The 20,431-nt window shown below is 32.7% G+C and overlaps 3 protein-coding genes across 3 annotated transcripts; all 3 read right to left on the bottom strand.

Moving 5' to 3' along the window:
• Window positions 1–402: 402 nt before the first annotated feature.
• Window positions 403–6,711, bottom strand: LOC106373391 (transcription factor bHLH25-like). The gene is made up of 4 exons (XM_048777917.1): window positions 6,051–6,711; window positions 5,425–5,955; window positions 4,974–5,348; window positions 403–4,845 (listed from the first exon to the last, which is right to left on the bottom strand). Exons 1-4 carry the CDS (start codon window positions 6,078–6,080, stop codon window positions 4,771–4,773), a joined length of 1,011 nt encoding a protein of 336 aa, XP_048633874.1. The 5' UTR covers window positions 6,081–6,711; the 3' UTR covers window positions 403–4,770.
• A 4,997-nt stretch (window positions 6,712–11,708) lies between these two features.
• On the bottom strand, window positions 11,709–14,272 carry BNAA01G00220D. Its single transcript, XM_013797655.3, has 6 exons — window positions 14,028–14,272; window positions 13,582–13,752; window positions 13,370–13,487; window positions 13,225–13,269; window positions 12,579–13,141; window positions 11,709–12,470 (listed from the first exon to the last, which is right to left on the bottom strand). Exons 2-6 carry the CDS (start codon window positions 13,740–13,742, stop codon window positions 12,362–12,364), a joined length of 996 nt encoding a protein of 331 aa, XP_013653109.1. The 5' UTR covers window positions 13,743–13,752; window positions 14,028–14,272; the 3' UTR covers window positions 11,709–12,361.
• Window positions 14,273–14,479: 207 nt separating this feature from the next.
• On the bottom strand, window positions 14,480–18,152 carry LOC106436992 (phosphoenolpyruvate carboxykinase (ATP) 1). Its single transcript, XM_048777910.1, has 10 exons — window positions 17,913–18,152; window positions 17,534–17,818; window positions 16,797–17,147; window positions 16,619–16,703; window positions 16,434–16,534; window positions 16,061–16,359; window positions 15,805–15,978; window positions 15,514–15,579; window positions 14,901–15,418; window positions 14,480–14,825 (listed from the first exon to the last, which is right to left on the bottom strand). Exons 2-10 carry the CDS (start codon window positions 17,803–17,805, stop codon window positions 14,682–14,684), a joined length of 2,010 nt encoding a protein of 669 aa, XP_048633867.1. The 5' UTR covers window positions 17,806–17,818; window positions 17,913–18,152; the 3' UTR covers window positions 14,480–14,681.
• Window positions 18,153–20,431: the final 2,279 nt, after the last annotated feature.

Below are 20,431 nucleotides of genomic sequence, written 5' to 3'. Positions count from 1 at the left end.
GTTTGATAATGATAATTATAGGCAATTCCCACGTTTTAATTCCATCTTTATATATTGCGAAATAGTACTTCCCTATTTTCAACATTATTTCAGTAATGCGATTGGCTACTGCAGTACGTAATATGTCTTATTGAGCGTGTCGTCATACCATGTGGATGTCGACATTTAGAAACATATATATATTCAGATGATAATGTCACTATATAGTGTTTTATAATTTTGATCAGGTCTTAAGTCCTAACTAAAAAAATGTTCTGCATTGATTTTAACTAGAGTCACGTGAAACACGCGATTCTTTGTTACAACTTAACACCACAACGGTTTACTCCTTACCAGTTTATTGATTGCTACACATTAGCTACCAAGTTTTCGTTTTCTGGAGGAAAATGATGATCAACTAGTGAAACTGTAATTTTTTTTTTTTTTGAAATGTCGCCTGTCTGTTACTACTTAACATGTGTAATAAACAGCTTCTTATTAAACTCATTACGAAAAAAAAGAAACAACATAAATGATTTGATATCAAATATACCTCCACTTTATGGAGTCCATACAATTTACGATACGAAATTTTATCGTATTTTCCCTATGTGATACCTACATTTAGAACAATCATTCTATCGCTTCACGCCTAACTAAGGACATAAATATTTCTTGAGTTATAGAGTTGTGGTCAGCACAGATTCAGGGAGAGGAAATAAGAAAAGGCGTTAAGGTATTAGAGAATTGATCAACCCAAACAAACTCATTACTTCAAATATTATACCGTTCTTTAATATCCTCTACCTTTGCACCCATTAATACCATATGCAATAGGTAAATACTCTGAACAACATTGTTAGACCATACCTGGTACGATAACATTTAATTTAGTTTGAAAATATTTTTGTAATGGCTGCCATTTCAAGTTCAGTTGAAATGTTATTTCTCTAGCTAGTCTTAGATCGACAAAGACAAACACTACTAGACCATAACTTTAATATATATATATATATATATATATATATATATTGTTGGTTAAAGTGATGTAATGGTTACGGATTGGTAGTGCGATCTGGATAGGATATGCCGTCCAAAGAACCATATAACAATAAGGACAAATCTCGACGGTGCGTCATGTTCTTGCTTAATTATATTTTATCATCATATAATTATAATTTTTACATCTTAATTAAGTATTGGTAAGATTACTTCGTCATTGAGTTGAACCACTCTTTTCCATTTTTGGGTTATATATTACCACCATTGAGTTGTCTGGACCAACAACGGAATATCCGAACTCGGCAGATGTATTATTGGTTTCACCTTAATTTGACATCATCGAGCCTGCAAACAAGAATATACTAAAATAGTGATATCCCACGTTTTAGATTCAATTTAATATGTATTTGGTAACCCGGTTCTTAAGGAATTTTCCTTTTTTATTTGTCTATTCTATTTCACTTAAATCAAATTAGTTGTTTTAATATCAAAAGGCAGAGAGAGAAACAGAGAGTTATCACAACTGACGACAGAAAAAAAGATAGGTGAGTTGTCACGTGAAGGATGAACAATGGGTTTAGACAGCAACCCAGATTCCATGAAACACGTGAAGGATGGAGTCAACAACTTAAGATTATGAATTGTAAACTTGAAAGAGTCATGTAAAATTCTTCTAAACATAATTTCCTTCTAACGAAAACTTAATTTCTTGCTTCTATTTTGTAAAACTTATAGAATTATATTTTACTCCATAGAATTCTAGTAACTATATAAAATTCCAAGTCCTTTCTCAAAAAAAAAAAAAAAAAATTCTATCCAGTTATATTAAATTCTAATAAGAGCATTTTTAATCCTAAGAGTCCATTAGATATTTTTTTTTTCTTTTTTATCTGATTTAAAAAACAAAAAAAATATATTAAAAACTAACCAATCGCGGATCACCACGTGTCAGTGAAACCCGCAAATATTACAAGAACTTTACGAAACTTCCTCTTGCAGAAAAAAGAGGAAGGGGTGGGTTTTAGTTTTTTGTGGGACCCACACCCCTTAAGAACCCCTTAAAAACCAGGGTTAAAGGTGCCTTAAGTAACATAGCTATATAAATTCTAATAACTACATATAATTTTTCAATAAACATAGATCATGCATTATGTTTTATATGTTATTCTTGTTATATCTAAAACTGTCTTACATTTATGTGCATCAATAAAATCACATCATTCATATGTGTAAAGAAGATAGACTTGTTATCAAAGTTGACATTTAGGGGAGTGGGGACTGAAAGCCCTTGATGTATTTTTTAGGATTAGAAAAATCACTTTTAGGATAAATATGTATTATTGAAAAGAAAAGTTTTGAGATTGATATAAATATGAATCTAAAATATTATAAAATTATTCATTCATATAATAATATATAAACTCTAAATAGGTATTTGCTTCAAAACATTTTGTTTGTTCTTTGCTTTCTTTTAGTCTGATTAGCATTTGTTCGTAACACTTATGTATGTATGAAGAGTCGCAATGTCCTTGACCCTGCTCAAGCAATCCACAAATAGCTCTAAATTGTTTAACACACTAATTTACGGTATTATTGCAAAAATGGAGATGATACGGTTAAATATTTTTGGATAATATATCTCTAATAATAGTTATAGTTAAATTGTTATTTTTCTAAAAAGAAAGTCAATAATGATAATAGCCACAGTAGCAATAATTATAAGAATAATAAGAAAATAACAGAAAAACAAACATCATAACTAAACATTATTTATTAGTAATTTTGAGCATAGTTCCTAATAGATTTGACAGTAGATTTATTATGTCCAGCATGTCAGTATCTTCTTTTAACTATAAAGTAGTGTACTTTCTGCTGTATACATCTATCGGGTTAGCTAGATTCACCTAAATCTTCACTAGATCATAATATATATTGGGACAAATGTATACACATCTACAGTTCAGTTCCACTTGGATGTAGTTTTCACTTTTCAGATGATAACAGTAAGCATATTAGATGAATCAAACGTAAATATAATTCTTACGGTGACAAACGATAAGAAACGAAAATAACAATACAATACTTAAAACACACAAATATCAAATTTGACCAATTGTATTTATGTTTCTGAACGACACAAACAAATAATTTCTGATAATTTATACTTATTAATAAGTTTAGGTTTTTCACTTTAAAATCAAAAGAAAACTCGCTTATACACCATAGACTACTAAACTATTACTTATTGTTTTGGAGTTACATATTTAAAACGTTTTTTATATAACAGATATATAAAGATATTTAATAACTATAACTGAAATAAAGAGAGGTTATCCACATTCCTAATCCATGATCTTTGCCCAATTTGTTAGTGGCATCCTCTTATCTTCTTGTCCTAACACGGAAGAAAAGACTTGGTCGTCCTATAGCACGCATTTCTTGACTACATTATCCAGTTGAGAAAGTATCTCGTACATATTAATTTTTTTTATAAATATAATACTATTATCTACAATGATTAGATGTTAATATTTATTCATTTAAATAAAATCATATAATTAACTACTATAATTTTAAATAAAATAAATAATAAAGATTCGTTATTGATATGTATATTCTTTATCATTTTTATTTTTTATTATTAAAATAAATTTAAAAATTCACTAAAATAACTATTTTTAATTTATTTACACAAAAAAACTCTTAAAAAGGAAAATGACGAAAAATGGTTTTATGAAATAAAAAATATACACTTATATACTAAAAGTTAATAATTTAAATTTAGGGTTTGGAGTTAAGTAGAAAAGTTTCAAATTTAAAAAATTAAAAATAAAAATTAAAAATTTCAAAATAAAAATGACTATTTGGTCATTTTCTTTTCTGAAAACTATTTTGATGATAAAAATTTAATAAAGACTATTTAAGAGAATTAATCATAAATTAATTAATCACATTTACTATATAATATTACCTCGGAACATATACCAATATTATTATTATATTTTGAAGGAGTGGATATGTATTAATTCTTCCATCGGCCTGATGATCTTGAATTAATCTTGAAGCTTAATGATTTTTAAGTGATTGTTCTATTTTATTTTATTTTATTTTATTCTTCGCCCTATTTCTTATTTTATTTTATATTTTATCAAATAAAATACACAGAGCATTCTGCAAAAAAAAATGAATGATAGCTACTTTAGTCTTTATCCATCAAAATTGACTGAACAAAAACATATTATTATCTTGCCGCGTGGGTTATACTTATAGCTTCATAAAGAAAAAAAAAAAAAGAAGAAGATCATTTCCCCTAAAAATTTATAGAAGAAAAATGTAAATATTACAGATAATAATAAAAAATTATGATAATATGTACTGTATGTTTCTTTTTTTTTCCAAAATGTGAATTTCATATTAATATGGGAAGAGTTTAGTAAATTTTACAAAAGTTTTAAGACCGCTGATACATCACAAAATATTAACACAAGCGTAAGTAATTTGTTATAACATTAAAAAAACATACAATACACAAGAGGAAACATATATAACATGAAAGATAGATGTCAAAAGAAAAATCAACATTGTCTCACACTGAATTAGACAAATGAAAGTGCTTTACATCTTTATAAATTCAGATAACAATACGTATGAGAGAAATGATTCTTCAACTTTCCAAATCACTTATCAATACAAACAACTTTCTCATGGCAAAAGTCACTTACGATTTTTTCGATATGTAAAATAAGTCTCCCAAAGAAATCAACGTTTTAGCATGAAATTTGAAACAAATCACAAGAACTTCGATAAAGCGGACCTTAAGCTCTTTACAACATCCATGAGTGTCATGTCGAAATCACTCTCCTTCTGCAAAAATACATTTACACTAAGCGGTGTTACTCTAAAACTAAGACCTTTTTTTTTGTCACGAACTCTAAAACTAAGACCAAGTTCTTCGTTTATATATGCGTGTGCCCGATTATATTAATGCATACCTTAGCTATAATGGTGATATCAAGTGTTGGTCCAAAGGGCAAAACACTTGAGTTGGTTATTGAGAAATTAAATTTCTCAATCTCGGCCATAATCTTCGCAACATGGCCCTTTTGCTTCTCGCAAAGGATCTTGATTAGAACATCTTTATCCGAGAACTTTACTTCGATCTCGGGAAGTTCTAAGCCCGAGGAGCCGTCTTCACAACACGAAGACGAAGATGATTGATTATTATCGTCCAAAATCAACTTAGACTTCTTCACAAGAACCACTGATTCTAATCTTCTTTCTCTTTTTTGTTCCTCAAACTCTCCCACTCTTTCTTGGAGATACTTTATATGCTTTAGTGCATCTCCCAACACAGAAGCCTTGTCCATCTAATACACATAATTTCAAAGAATTAACAATAATATTCTCTTGAATAATATAAGAGAGATTTGATGTGGCATGTACCTTTTTAAGGCCAGGAACTAGAGCAGAAAGAGCTACAAATCGTTGAGTAAGTTTCTCTCTACGTTTTCTTTCGGCGATTATGTGGTCTTGCGCGTTAGTTTGGTTTCTACACAAAGGTTGAGCCCTCTTTGTCCCTTTTCGATTAATCGGCTCATTCATCCGGTTTGGCGGCACTCCATCCTCAACTTTGGGGTTAATGAATGAGTCTAGATAGGTGGGAGCGTACTCATGATCCATACCATTTGGAGAGGCATTCTCGAAGGAGAGAATTCTTGAGGAAGGCTGATGATGAAGATAAGTTTTTGAGTTAGGAGGAAGAGGAAAAGAGGGTGGTGGTGGCAGTTTTGGTGATATGTAAGTTGTCTTGAGGATCTTTGATGGTTTTATTTCGATCAAATCATCGTAAGAAGGATCATTAGTGGGGGCCATAAGAGTTGAGAAAGAGTGTGGAAGATTGTGTTGAGCTTCATGGATCTCTCCCACTCTTGAGTTCATCTGGTATTGTTGAATGATGCTATTTTCTTCTAATTCCTATATCATCACAACAAAACATAATAATATGGTGATTTGATAGATGACCACATATGATTTTTGATATATATAGACGTTTGTGTCTGTATGTATACCTGCTCAGAAAACCATCTTGTGGAGAACATATTATCTTCTTATCAGTGAATCAAAATCTGGAATAGACAAAAAATTGTATTTAAGTTAAAAAAAAACGTAAGTAAACCAATAGATCTTGGTTTATTCATATACATGATCTGACATTTCTAAACCCAGGATCAAGAAACATTAATAAGTGGTGTGATTTATTTTTCTTGAATTCTAAAGAAAGGCGTTTAGTTGGTCTAGCCCTAGAAAATTGAAGAAGGTTATATCCAAAACAAAAAAAGTTGGAGAATGTTGAATTGAAACTCACCTTCTTCTTGTAAGTGGAGAGAGAGACAGAGGTATTGAGGGGTTTGTGTGTGAAGTTGTATATATGTATATATAGACACAAGTATGGAGTAATTTGCACGTGTGAAGGGCCTAAATTTACTATATAGAATTTATATATAAGAATATTCCGTTTTTTCCCATTTTTGGGGTTTCATAACTAATAAACCAGAGATATGCATGTGTGAGCTATATTACCTCTAATAACAACTGTATTAGTAGTTTTATACACATTTGGTTTGATTAGTAAACCCAGTACTGAATTTACGATACAGTATCCTTTACCATTATCCTTTTTATCTTTTTTTTTTTGAAACACACCATTATCCTTTTTATCTTTTGACACCATTATCCTTTACCATTATCCTTTTTATCTTTTGATACAATTTTAAGCAGTTACCACCCGGAACTCTATTGTTCAGTTTTGTATCATCAATCACCGGTTGTACATATGAAACCGTAGTAAAACAAATGTTATATTTTTGTTCCTAAAAGAACCAATAAGAAGGAATGCATTACCTGATCAAATATCAAACATTCTTATCATAAGAGATTAAGAGAAAATAAACAGATGAGGACTGAGAAACTCTACATTAATCCAAAGCAAATGGTGGGTCCAATACCATTGAATATATTCTAAACTTATAAACCAATCTTCAGTAATCTCTACTTTGTTGTGCAAAACTAAATGTGGCAGGCACCAACCAAAGATCTCCCTGGGATTTTATGGGAATTTTCTATGGTATTGGTTAGACATTGTTAAGTTATATAGTTTCAATTATTTTCTTTTCAAAAAAATAAATAAAAGAATACTATATATAGGGCAACAACAAAACAGTAATTTTAATTTCCAAGTATAATCATATATGATTGAGTATATGTGTAACCTTTTACTTTTGATGAAAATTAGTGTCTCTAGAAAATGAATCTACACACAACTTCTTAAGCACTAAGTTTTCAATCAGCTCTAGTATTCCATACACGGCTAGGTTAAACATGACAGTACACAAAGATTGAGTATCTCGCTAATCAGACGTTACATGGATCATAGATAGTCGATTATCTATCTTATTAAAACTCAAGTACAAAATTGGAGTGTTTGGAAACTTGAATAGGACTTTTAAAAATTTGGAGTGTTTGGAAACATGGATTGCAGTCTTTAAAAAAAAATATTTTTGTTTGAAAACAAGGATAGTAGTATTAAGAAAAAAAGTAATGGGCTTATGTTTTTTTAAAAAATTGAAAGTTATCTAGGCCACTTTTAAAATATACCAAAATGGGTCAATCTAATTCCCTAAAAAAATTTTTCTAAACTAACCATAAAACAAAATTTAAACTTTATATACATATTTCAAATCAAAATAATAATTCAAATTTGATTTATATCAAAAATTGATTCAAAAATATACATATATTCAAAAATGGATTTTTACTAAACTATTTTTCAATAACCATTATAAAAAAATATTGTCAATATATATAAGAAAAATATAATACAAAGCCCAATTTAAAATACCAACTCAAATTATGGTTTTCATATTTCATATTAAGTTTTAAGAATATAATATATGTAATTATTTATATGATGGTATGTATAAAATACTATTAATTATATGATTACTTATATGATGGTACATATAAAATACGATTAATTATATGATGATAAAATACGATATATAATAATGACTAGGGATGGGCTTTTGGATACCCATACGGGTTTAGTTCTGATCGGTTTGTATTTTGGGTTTTCGGGGTCAAAGATTTCAGCCTTATTAGAATGTTTCTAAATTTTGGTTTGAGTTCGATTTGGATCTTTGCGGGTTTGGTTTGGGTTTGGATAACTAATTTAAATTATTTTTAAAGTCTTAAATCATTATATATTTTAAATTTCTCAAAATGTATAAATAAAATAATATATTACGTATAAATTTGAATAACATATGTCATAATACTTAAGCTTAACATATCAATTGGCTTGCTTTAAAATTTTGGATATGAAATCAATAATTATTTTAAGTATTTTTGGTGATTTGAGTATACTTTAACTATTTCAGATATTTACTTTTGACTATCTATATATATTTTCAAGTATTTAAACCAATTTAAAAGTATCATTTTTGATGTTTTATATACGTTAAATCTAAAAATAATTAATATATATAAGTATATAAATCTATTTTTAGATAAATTCGGATACCCAAATACTTCGGTTCAGATCAGATTCGGTTCTCTAAATAACAAAATTTTGAATAATTAGAATATTTAATCAATTTATGTTTGGGTTTGGTACTATATCTTTGGATCGGTATCGGTTATGTTCCTCGGATTCATTTTTTCAAATCCTAATAATTACATGAAAAACAAATATCAACATATTTTTCAAAATATACACCCGCGCGCCTGCGCGGGTCAAAATCTAGTATATATTAAAGATACAAGCACTTGCTTTTTTCAAGCGACGCCCAACGAGCTTGAATTGAGTTTTGGTGCGCCACGAAACTTCATGCGTAGCAGCGGAAGATATCAGGATATTGATTCTCCATTAAGGTATTAATTAAGTTTAAAAAATAATTTAATTGAGCTTAGAAAATTTCACCTATTGATTATTGAGTGGGATCATAATAATAAAAGATGCCACTGAGTTTAAATAATGAAATGACATGTACAAAAGAATATATATATATATATGCTTATCATATAAAAGTAGCATATATATGTGCGTCAGTTAAACGTTATCGCCGCTCAAAAATTCCTAATACTTCCTTAAGGATTGTTTGATCAAAATCATCATTTGAGTTTAGCTTGATCTATATAGACCAATATAAATCATTGACATGTTATTGTTTGTATTGTATATAGTCGTTAACAGAGAGACAAGACACATGTGGACAGTTTCTTGAGCTCTTGTGTCTTGTGCAAACGTGCTAGTCTGAATATAGTTTAAAAAGGTTTCCATATATCATGACATCACTTAGGTAAAAAATGTTAAGATTCTTGTATTATTTAATATTAAATATTTATCGAAAATGTTAAACTTCATAGAAATGCTAAGCTAGGCAAACAAAATTAAAAGGCACGTGAGCTATTAATTATTGAACTAGAACTGCCAGTTCAGTTTCAGACTTACAGGCTAATCTCTCTCGCTCTTTGCCTCCCCCATTCATTTACTCAGGCCCATGATAGAAGCATTTTGGCTACTGCATAAAAAAAGGTTTACACTTACTATTTACAATTTTAAATCAGTTTTATTCCTTTTCAAAAGCTTCAAGTACATATACATTTTTTGGGTGCAAGTACATACACATGATTACGATATGTTTTTAAATTTCATTTCATATCTCCAGATCTATATACTAAATTACTTCTGATATATAATATATTTCTCTGGATCCGTATCATTGGCTAACGTGGGCGCCTAATTATTTTTGAAGTCAAACCCTAAATGGAAACGAAAGAAAACAAACAGATACAGACAAATGTGTATAGAATTAAAACAGATAAACATTATTATAAAAGCTTTAAGATACCTTTTAGTGAGACTACACCGTTTAACTATTTATTTTCTCAGCCATTATGTGTTGGTTGATGAATTTAGAGCAAGTTGGCCCTATAATTGATGGATTTGCTGTAGATTTGTTGTGGTTTGATAGCAATGTTTAATCATAATCCTTAGTTTTTTACCTAACAAACTTATTAACGAACCAAAAGAAATCTTCAGAACACAGTTTCAGAATGAAACCTACCCTAAAACATTGTTTTGGTCCATATGACAGAGAAAAAATCATATCATAAGAGCTGTGATATAGATGAACAAAACTTGAATATGCAAATACAATTACCAGCATGAAGCACCCAAGGCCGCTTAGGGCATAAGGCAAAGGAGCATGGCCCCGGCGCTCAAACATTTTTTTTAAATAATTAGGAATAAACACTCAAAATTTTTAAGTTATCTATAGATAAATACAAAAACTATTTTTTTTAATCCAATGGCTCATTAATACCTTAAGCCGGCCCTGGAAGCAGCGTGCTTTTATTCATGTGATCATGTCTTCTGTGCATAGAAATATTCAAACCCATTTTTGTCCTTTATTCTCTTTCATTGTACTGATGCCTTCACTTTGCCTGCTTCATTACAAAGACAACCCACTTGCAACAAGATCCTTAAATGGAGCTACACATGAGACATTGGATTCTGCTATATACTTGCATCTCATTGGCTTCCTTAAACTGTCACACATATCAACCAAACAAGAGTGATCTATAACCTGATTTTTTTTTTTTTTGCTAAGAATCTATAACCTGAAATTGCCGTGTAAACATTCTTCAACTTATCAGATTATTCTATATATACTACCCCCTTTCTTTCAACTTGCAGTGTAAATATTCTTTTTGAGCATGACCTCTGTTCAGCGCACATCACTATTCAAATGATCTCTGGTTTAATTTCTATAAGCTTTCTTTTAACTGGATCCTCAAAAGCGCCTTGGCAGCGTTAACAATAACCTCGAATCTTTATCTACCATAGATCATCAAAGCTTCAACGAGCAAAACCATATTTTGAATACATATACAACAACCAAACAAGCAATAGCCGCATGTAAACTGAGTAACAATAAAATTTGAATCAACCAAAGCACTGATCAATAAACTTATTGGAATTTGAGTCCAAACTCAATAAGATCGGGTGAAACAGCATTGCTTATATGTAAACTATTTTATGTCTCGTCACAAATGCGTAACTCTTTCTCAAACATTGGTTTTATGATTATCTGATAACCATCATTTGAGTTAGTTTGATCTTTTTTCTTTCAGAACCCTAGACATAAAAAAATTGGAATGTCACTGTTTGTAAATAGTACACGTTATCAAGAGAGAGACACAGGCCTGGAGACACATGTGGACACTTGCATGGGTCTCTTGTGTCTTGTGCAAACGTGCTATTCTGAATACAGTAAAAGAGGTGAGTTATATATAATAATTTAAAGAACAATCGAAAGCGTTGAAGAACCACGTAGAAATGCTAAGATAGGCAAAGAAATAACACGTGGGCTATTACATAATCAACTAATAGAGAACAAAAGCCAGTTAATTTACAGCTAATCTCCTCTCTTCTCCATTACTAAGCCCCATGATAGAAGCATCTTGGCTACTGCAATCAAGATCTCGTATTTACTACAATTTACATAAAATTTCAATATAATATCCCAGTACCATAACTTTTCAACGCTCCAACTATATATATACATTATTAGGGTATGATTTGGAAATTTTATTTCATTTCTCAAGAATTAATCCGTATCGTTGGTTAAACTACGAGAGCGTAATAAATTTTTAAAGTCAAACCCTAACATGGAAACGAGTTGTTAAAAAAAAAACATGGAAACGAAAAAGAACAAACAGATACAGACAAATGGGTAATAGAATCAAACAGAGAACCTTATCTGCATATGTCATGCAAGAAACCCTTCAGTGAGACTTGATTCTTTCATTATTATTATTATTTTCCACAGCCATTATATGTTGGTTATGAATTTAGAGTACATTGACAATACAATTGATGGATTTGCTATGGATATGATGGCACTGTTTCATCCTAATCCACAAATGTTAAACCTAACAAACTTGAAAATGACCTCCAATCAGCTGCTAGTGGATAACATAAAATTTGATCGCTATAATTAATAGAGAAAGAAAAAAATGGTATAGCATTCCAGAGCTGTGACACGGGAACAAAAATCTGACTTGTAGCTAATATACTGCAATATTGATCAATCAATTAAACCAAAAAGTGTTTCTTCTTCATTCTCTTTTTTTTGTTGTATTAATCTCATTGACCAACATTTATAACTGAGCATCCCACAAGATCCCAAATTTGAAAAATTCTACGTGTCATTTGATGAGCTCCTATGGCTTTGTTTCGGCTATAACAATCATATTAACAAGAAAATAAAAGTGATGATGTATAACTAATAATAACCCTGTAATAAACACTAAATGATCAATGGCTCAGCTTCTGTTTCTTCTCCTTTCTCAAGACTCTTTCTCGCCTTTCCTCTTCTTCTATCAACCGTAGTTGTTCCGCGTCTTCTTTCTTCGCAAGTTTCTCACTGTTATCAATCAAACAAACAAACATGAACTTTGGTTTCCCGGGAAAATATTCAAAAACATCTTAACCATTGCTGGTAATAGAAAGTTAAAGATATGTAAATATGTACCTTCGTTTCTCTTCCTTGATGATATCTTCTAAGGTAGCTTCCATGCCTCTATCATCATAATCATCTAAATCACGCCCGGCAAAACGATCAGTCTTGCACATCTCTCTAACCATTCTCAACGCCTCTTCATCTTCTTCTGACACTTTCTTCTTCTTTAGTTGATGAGCTTGCTTCAATGGTGGTTTGCTAATCATCCGGTGGTGTTTCAAAGAACTTTCGGTTTCGTTGGAATGAACCTTCCTCTGTTCTATCCTTTGTTCTTTAGGAACAGATGTCAATGGCTTTGATGAGGAATGTGGCTTCTTAGTTAGCTTCTTTCTATGGTCCACTGGTACAGATTTTCTTGTAGGTAGTTTGGAACCTTGTTTATGCGTTTTAGAGCTTATTACAGAACCAGGCTTTGTTTGTGCTTGACCTTTAGTAGATGAACCTGGTCTTGAATGGCTTCCTCTGGAAGTTGGTAGAGAGCTTGGAACCTTTATGGGAACAGGAAGCTCGGCATCATCAGAGAAAAGGAAAGAGTAGTCTCTTGATTCTTTAAGTTCCTTAGCTTTTCTTTTCAACTGTTACAATAATAAAAGGCAATTTATATTAGCAAAAAGTATATACCTCATCAAACATCAATGATTGCGTTTGGAAAGTTTACCTCCTTAGCCTCTGAACCACTCGTTTGACTAGAACTCTTCTTCTGCTGCACGCATTACACAAAAGCAATTTTATTAGCATGTTAACAAGACTTGCAAAAAAGTATGAAACAGAAACAGTTTCAATGTAAATGTGATGAGACTTACAGTTTGGATCGAGTCTAGCGCTTTAGTGGCAAGAAGCTCGTCTTTTAAGAGTAGTTTGCTTTCTTGTAATACTCTTGAAGCAATGCCAGGCTGAGAAGGACCAAAGAAGGAACCAAACCTATAAGACAAAAAAGAATCAGAGTTAAAGAAATATTCAATTCTTGCTTAATTATATAACACACAAAGTAGAGCATCGAGGAAATATAACTTACTCATACGGGAGTTTTCTTTTTCTTGGCATTGAGTCTGAGGTTGGAGGACGATCGTTTCCGTTTTGAGTCTTGTTCCTGATGGATTCCTTAATACGTTGACGAAATTCAAGAAACTCTGCTTCAGAACGTTGCTTAAGTTCTCTAAGATAGCTTGTTGACATAATGATTGACCTGCAAGTAAGTAGAAACCTAATTAAGAGAGATCCTTTGATTTTCAATACGTGTGTGTTTTCACATTAAACATCATCAAACAAGCAAAGCAAGTTTATAAAAAAAATTAATCTACGAGTAGAAGATCAAACAAAAGAGAATTAGGGTTTTCTACGTGTTTCTGTTTCCTCAACACATAAAGCTCGAATACGAGTTAACAAACTAATGTTAGTGTTTAACGTATGTACGAGAAGTGCGATACAATAAAGAAACGAACACTGGAAAGACTAACTTACTTTGAGAAACGACTTGCACACAAAGGATGTGACGGTCTCCGAGGAAGATCGAATAAGCTTCTTCTTTTGTTTTCTTTGGAGAGATGAGATTATATTAGTCGAGACTCGAGAGAGTGAGCGAGATAACAAGAAAATACAAAAAGGTATATGGTGAAGCTTTTATTTATAGGCCCAAGAATTTCCTTTTCACTAAAACTTACATCTGTTTTCAATTTCCTTTTCTTTTCTTTAGTGATAATAACGTTATAAATCACTTTTATATATTTTAATTATACAAGTTTACATAATATAATGTGATTAATAAATTATATATATACTTATACTATCTATTTTTGCATTTATTAAAATGGACCAGAACTTAATACTTTGTGCACGGTGAAACTAATTTCCTCTTAAATTTTTCTTGTTCATTGGAAAATAAAACAGAAGAATATCTCTCGTAAGAGACTAAGGAAAAAATAAATGACGACAATATATGAAAATCAAATAACATAAGGTCATATTTCATATCCACCATATTTGGAAGTTCTTTTGCTCGAAAGTAACCACTTCATATAAAATAACTCGGACAAAGAGATACAACACACAAGTCACATTTTATTCTTGATAATATCTTCTTCTTGTTTGTTTCGACAACATCATAGTAGTTCTCTCTTAAAAGATAGGACCAGCAGCGAGAATCTCCTCCGTGAGCTTACCATCCACACCAATCTTGTGGTTAGCGAACGTCTCAAAGTTCTTCTTGAACAAACCTCCCAGCTTCAACAGAGTCTCCTTATGTGCTTTCTTATCAGACCACTGCAAAAACAAATATCATTCATCATCAGCTACCAATTCTAACAAGTTAAAGAGAGTTTTTTGGCAGAAACTAACCGAGTTGATCGGATCCAAGATCTCTGAAGGTATCCCTTCGATCTCAGTTGGGATTTCAAACCCAAATATCTCCGTCTTCTTGTAGTTCGCCTTCAACAAGCTACCTGAATGGATTGCATCGATGATCTTCCTAGTATACGCCAGCTTGATCCTGTTTCCAACTCCATAGCTGCCACCGGACCAACCAGTGTTAACGAGCCATCCAGTAGCGCCTTGCGTCTTCATCTTCTCGGCCAACATAGCTGCGTACTTTGTAGGATGCAGCATTATGAAAGCTGCACCAAAGCATGCTGAGAATGTAGCTGTTGGCTCCTTGATACCGTCCTCTGTCCCAGCAACCAGAGCAGTGTAACCACTAATGAAGTGGTACATGGTTTGCGCCAGGTTCAGCTTGCTCACAGGTGGGAGAACACCAAAGGCATCACATGCCAGAAGAATCACATTCTTGGGGTGTGGACCAACGCAAGGTATTTTCGCGTTTGGAATGAACTCAATAGGGTAAGCAGCACGTGTGTTCTCTGCAAGACAAGGAGAATCAACGATGATCATTCGGTTGATTGTTAAAAAAAAAAGTTGAGAAAAAAAATAAGAAAAACATTATTTATTTTTTTACCGGTAACGGATTTATCAGAATAATCCACTTCTCTGGTGTGCTCATCAAACACAACATTTTCCAAAACTGCATACAAAGATAAACAAAAAAACTCTATTGTTATCTCCAATGTTCTAAAAATCGCTAGCCGCTTTATAGAGGACTACCGGCTAGGCATGCGTTAGCAAATTGTAGATTTGTTTTATATATTTTATACATTTATATGACATTTTTAGTTTTTAAGTTTAATTATAAAGTTATTGTGATGAATTATCAAAATTAAACAATCCAATAGATTTGTGTGTTCTTTACCTGTTCCAAACTTGATAGCGTTCCAGATATCAGGCTCCTTCTCCCTAGAAAGATCAACGCACTTAGCATAGCATCCACCCTCAATGTTCGAGACACCAGTCTCAGTCCAACAGTGCTCATCATCTCCTATCAGGTACCTGTTGTGATCAGTAGACAGCGTTGTCTTCCCAGTCCCTGAAACAAAAAAACAAAACAACCATCAATCTCAACCGCAGTCCCTTATCTTCTTCCCTTCACCACCACACTACCACTATACCTGAGAGTCCAAAGAAGAGAGCAACATCTCCCTCTTTGCCCATATTGCAACCAGAGTGAAGGGAGAGGATCCGACGCTTAGGCATAAGGTAATGCATCACGCTGAAGAGACCCTTCTTCATCTCACCAGCATACTGAGTTCCCAGTATAACCATCTCCCTCCTACTGAGATTCAGGTCTACGCTAGTGGAGGAAGTCATGTAGTGAGTGTAACGGTTACACGGAAACTGCCCAGCGTTGTATATAGTGAAGTCCGGAGTACCGAAGCTCTCAAGCTCCTCGGGAGTTGGTCGGATACACCTGCCCAACGGCGGAATCAAGAGGGGGACACATTGTTGTTTGTAAACAATAAAAGGAAAGGTGTTTTGACTTACATGTTGTGCATGAAGAGAGAGTGGTAAGCTCTAGCTGAGACGATTCTGACTTTGATTCTGTTCTCCGGGTCCCAGTTCAAGAACTGATCATTCACAAACACCTAACAACCCCAAACAGTAACAGCTAGTTCATTAACTAAGACCAAAACTCAAAAGCTTACAGAGGTTGTGTTTCAAGTTTATACCTTTTCCAAGGAGTTCAAGTAATCAACAGCTCTTTCTCTGTTCACCATGAAGGTATGTTCATCCATCTCGATATTAGGCGAACCCCTAATTCAAAATTTCGAAAAAGATCAAATCTTTGAACATTCCATCAAAAACTGAAACAGAGGAAAACAGAGGAAAACAGAGGATAATACTCACTTTCCCCACCAAAGCTCGCCCTCTGTCGTGGCATCTCTAACGACACGCTTATCCCTCGGAGCACGACCAGTTTTCGCACCGGAAAGAGTCGCCAGAGCTCCATTGGAAGTGATGAACGAGCCTTTCTCGTACTTGATAGCCTGCTCGTAGAGCTCTGCAGGGGAGAGGTTGTAGAGGACGTGGGTGAATTTCAAGGAGCTGTCACTGACTGCTCCTAAGTCCGGAGAGAAGATGGAGTGATGCTGGCCGTGTGCGTACGCCGGAGTAGTGGAACCGTCGGCCTTCTTCTCCGCCGGATCTCCTCTCACCACTTTGGGTCCAGACTCTCTCGTCAACGACGCCAATGATGCACTGTACACGTCAAAATTAAAGTTACGTGTCAATTTATTACACGTGTCATGTACTTAAATATTTCATCGGGTAACTGTCGCTGTGGCGCATTAAATTCTCTTTAAATAATCCTTACAACAAAATAAATAACATATTGAGTAAAAAACGTAAAACGAGTAACGCTTAGATATTTTTTTAATAAATTAAATATAAATATATCTGGCTATAGACAATTCTAAAAATAAGAAAACAAAACTCCTGATTTTGTTCTGTTTTTTATGAAAATGATGGACACGAAAACGCAATATCTTGTTTAATTCGATATAATTTTTTTTTTAAAAATAAAGAAAACAGCCAAGAAAATGGTTATAAAAATTTGTAACGTCATGTGTTAATAAATAATGGACCTGATAGACTGGAGTTGAATCTTCTGGCGCTCCTCCTCCGAGACGGCGGCGAAAGCGGCGGCGCCGCTCTGGTTAATAGGTGTGGTGGGAGCAGAACGCTTCTTCTGCAACGAGTGAAGCTCATCGATCGTCGTTGCCTTCACCGTCGGACCACTGTCATCGTGGCATATTTCGCTACCCCTCTTAGCTCCCGTCGTTATCTTCGGCATCGCTGGTCCTTTCGGGAAGCTGAAGCCTCCGTCACCGTTAGCATTTCCGTTACCTGCCGACATCTTTTTCCGTTACCTACAACAACAGACAAAAACATATTAACTCCTAAGTCTGAAGTCTGAACGTTACACTGTAGTTACAAATCACTGTCGACGTTAATTATTATTACCGGGGGAAGGAAGAGAGATCACGAACAAGAAGACTTGAGAAAGATCAAAGAGATTAATGATCAGAGGAGAAGATCATTTGAAGTGTATGGAAGAGACGATGAAATGATGCGAAGTGAAGAGAAGCCAAAGTGGGTTTTTAAAGGTTGGATTTTTTAAACCATGGTTAGAATTTAACCTTTGATCAATGGTTGAGAGAGTTAACTATAGTTAAGATCTATCCTAGGAGGAGCCCATTTTAATATTTTATTTTCTCTTCTTAACATCATAGCCGCTGGTCTGATAAAGATGACTATACCATTTATTATGGGCCCCCACGCGATAATGTAAGATAGTTTTGCTAAATTTTTTATGAAAAAAAAATATTTATAAATTTTTTTGTTTGAAAAAACTTGATAGCTCTCCTACGGTTGAAATCCACGTAGTTGGTATGAAATTCAACTTTAGTTTGGGAATCAACAATATTTGACTTTGTTAACTATTATTAAACCATATATAAAAGATATTTATCTAAAATAGTTTTGATGGGAAATAAATCCTTAAGAAACCAAGTTAACGTGTAATAAGCAAGCAGCTTGGCGTTGCTCCAAAAAAAAAGGCAAGCAGCTTGGTTTTATTCAACTTGTTTTTAAAAAGGAATAGGAAAAAAAAAATCTGTGAGTTGCAATGATTTTACTTGAAAGTTTGATTCATTATACAATAATTTTTGCGTCATTTTTTCAAGTTGTTTCCTGATATCGCAAGTGTGTTATAATTATCAAATGAACCCATCCGCTTTATGCTCATTACCGTGATATTTTGCCAATCTGATAAATTTGTGGAAAATGTATATATAACTTTAACTGACTTCAAACAACAAGTTGTTTGATTGTCTTGTTGCCTAATCGTTTCTCCTAGGTCACCTGCTGTTTCTCCCGATTACCCGGACGTTGTAACTTTCCGATGCCCAGTTATGGGAGATTATATAAAGGGAAGAAAATATTGTTTGATAAAAAAAAGAAGACAAATCACAGGGAACTTTGGGCTCAATACCAAAAATAAAAGAAAAGTAACTCCTTATTTTAGTTTAAGAAATTAACAAAAAAACCTTTATATTGAATTTTAATGTTGCTATTTACAGTAAAACGACCATACAATTGCATGTGAAATCATTTTCATGATGTTAAGCAGACTTTATGTCTTAATAGACATCAACAAATTGAAAGATAACTAATATTGTTCCAAATAGTTCATGTTTAAAAATTAGTATTTATATTTCGACTTGTCATATTTTATCTATACTGATAAAGTAGAATAGTATTGAAATTCGCTTGATCGTTTTAGCGGAATATCAAAAACGATTATGTTTTAGGAGATGGGCACGCATCTCAAAGCAAGTGGATTCGTAGGAAGACACGCAAGGCTGAAAACACGTATATGCATACGAACACTAATTTATATCCCTGTAATTCGATATGATCAGGAACATACAAGTACAAGGTTACGCTATGATTGTTAATTTACAATTACAAGTACCTTCATCACGTGTCGTCTTGGTATTGATTATTTATGTCAAATCACTTGATTGTGTCAATTATCAGTAATGATAGAGTCTAGCTTTCTGAGCCCGAAAAGTGAAGGAGAATAATGTTATCAGAGACGTAGCAATTTGCATGCAAGCATGGGCGCAGGGTAATGAGTACAAGATAATAAACAGACTGTAACCATTTCAAAAAGCTGGGGCCAAGAATCTACCCTTTGGATTTAAAAACAAACAAATAAAAGTCTTGTGATGGCTAAATTCGTATTAATTGTGAAATGAAAAAGGTGTATGTAATTGTCATAAAGTAGGCGCTACGTAGTATCACAATGTAACACGGGGTTCGCATTTTGATGACAGAGATGTTTGTATGACAAACTTATCTTTAGCTATAAAAATATGCATAAATATCCAGTAAGATACAAATGTTTATTGACTTTTAATTACCGCAATGACTATATGGGGTTAAGTTTGAACTTTGAAGAGTTTAGGGGAGATTAAAGTCTTTCGTTGGACTTGAGCTTTCCATGCATGAGTTTATTGTTGTTAAAGGAAAGAGAAGAAGTCTCTGGTTGGCACACATGTTATCGCGATGGAGAGAGATCACAATTCACAACTAACGCGAGAGAGAGTCCCATGAAAACTTCATGAGTTTTTTTTTTGGTTGTCGGTCTTCGCCGTGACCGATAGATGCTCACATCAATGATCTAAATTCAAAAAGAAAAGAAAAAGTTATTATTAATTTAAATATTAATTCAATGCTGAATATATTAGGAAAGCTATATGCTACATATTTTGTCAACTTTTGAAAGAGTATTGAGTTTGGTAACTATATTTAATATCCTTGTAATTAAGAAACATATTAAACTACATTAAAACTTAAAAAAACATTTTTCAAAACAAAAAACTTAAAAAACATTAAATCTGCTAACCAAAACAACCAATTTTCTTTTTACATTTTCTATTATGAATGATTACATAGCTAAATGACAGTTCTTATAA

Source organism: Brassica napus, chromosome A1 (genome assembly GCF_020379485.1).
Source record: "Brassica napus cultivar Da-Ae chromosome A1, Da-Ae, whole genome shotgun sequence".
In the NCBI taxonomy this organism is placed as follows: domain Eukaryota; kingdom Viridiplantae; phylum Streptophyta; class Magnoliopsida; order Brassicales; family Brassicaceae; genus Brassica; species Brassica napus.
This window is presented reverse-complemented; position numbering and strand designations above follow the sequence as displayed.

Bases quoted from the DNA above. Each gene is read 5' to 3' on its own strand.
- LOC106373391 (XM_048777917.1), bottom strand. From the start codon at position 6,080: ATGTTCTCCACAAGATGGTTTTCTGAGCAG. The intron at 5,956-6,050 runs GTATACATACAG...GTGATGATATAG, and splicing joins CAAGATGGTTTTCTGAGCAG to GAATTAGAAGAAAATAGCAT. The intron at 5,349-5,424 runs GTACATGCCACA...TATGTGTATTAG, and splicing joins TAGTTCCTGGCCTTAAAAAG to ATGGACAAGGCTTCTGTGTT.
- BNAA01G00220D (XM_013797655.3), bottom strand. From the start codon at position 13,742: ATGTCAACAAGCTATCTTAGAGAACTTAAGCAACGTTCTGAAGCAGAG. The intron at 13,488-13,581 runs GTAAGTTATATT...TTTGTCTTATAG, and splicing joins AAAAGAAAACTCCCGTATGA to GTTTGGTTCCTTCTTTGGTC. The intron at 13,270-13,369 runs GTAAGTCTCATC...TAATGCGTGCAG, and splicing joins CGCTAGACTCGATCCAAACT to CAGAAGAAGAGTTCTAGTCA.
- LOC106436992 (XM_048777910.1), bottom strand. From the start codon at position 17,805: ATGTCGGCAGGTAACGGAAATGCTAACGGTGACGGAGGCTTCAGCTTC. The intron at 17,148-17,533 runs GTCCATTATTTA...TGACGTGTACAG, and splicing joins ATTCAACTCCAGTCTATCAG to TGCATCATTGGCGTCGTTGA. The intron at 15,979-16,060 runs GTATAGTGGTAG...TTTTTGTTTCAG, and splicing joins TCTCTTCTTTGGACTCTCAG to GGACTGGGAAGACAACGCTG.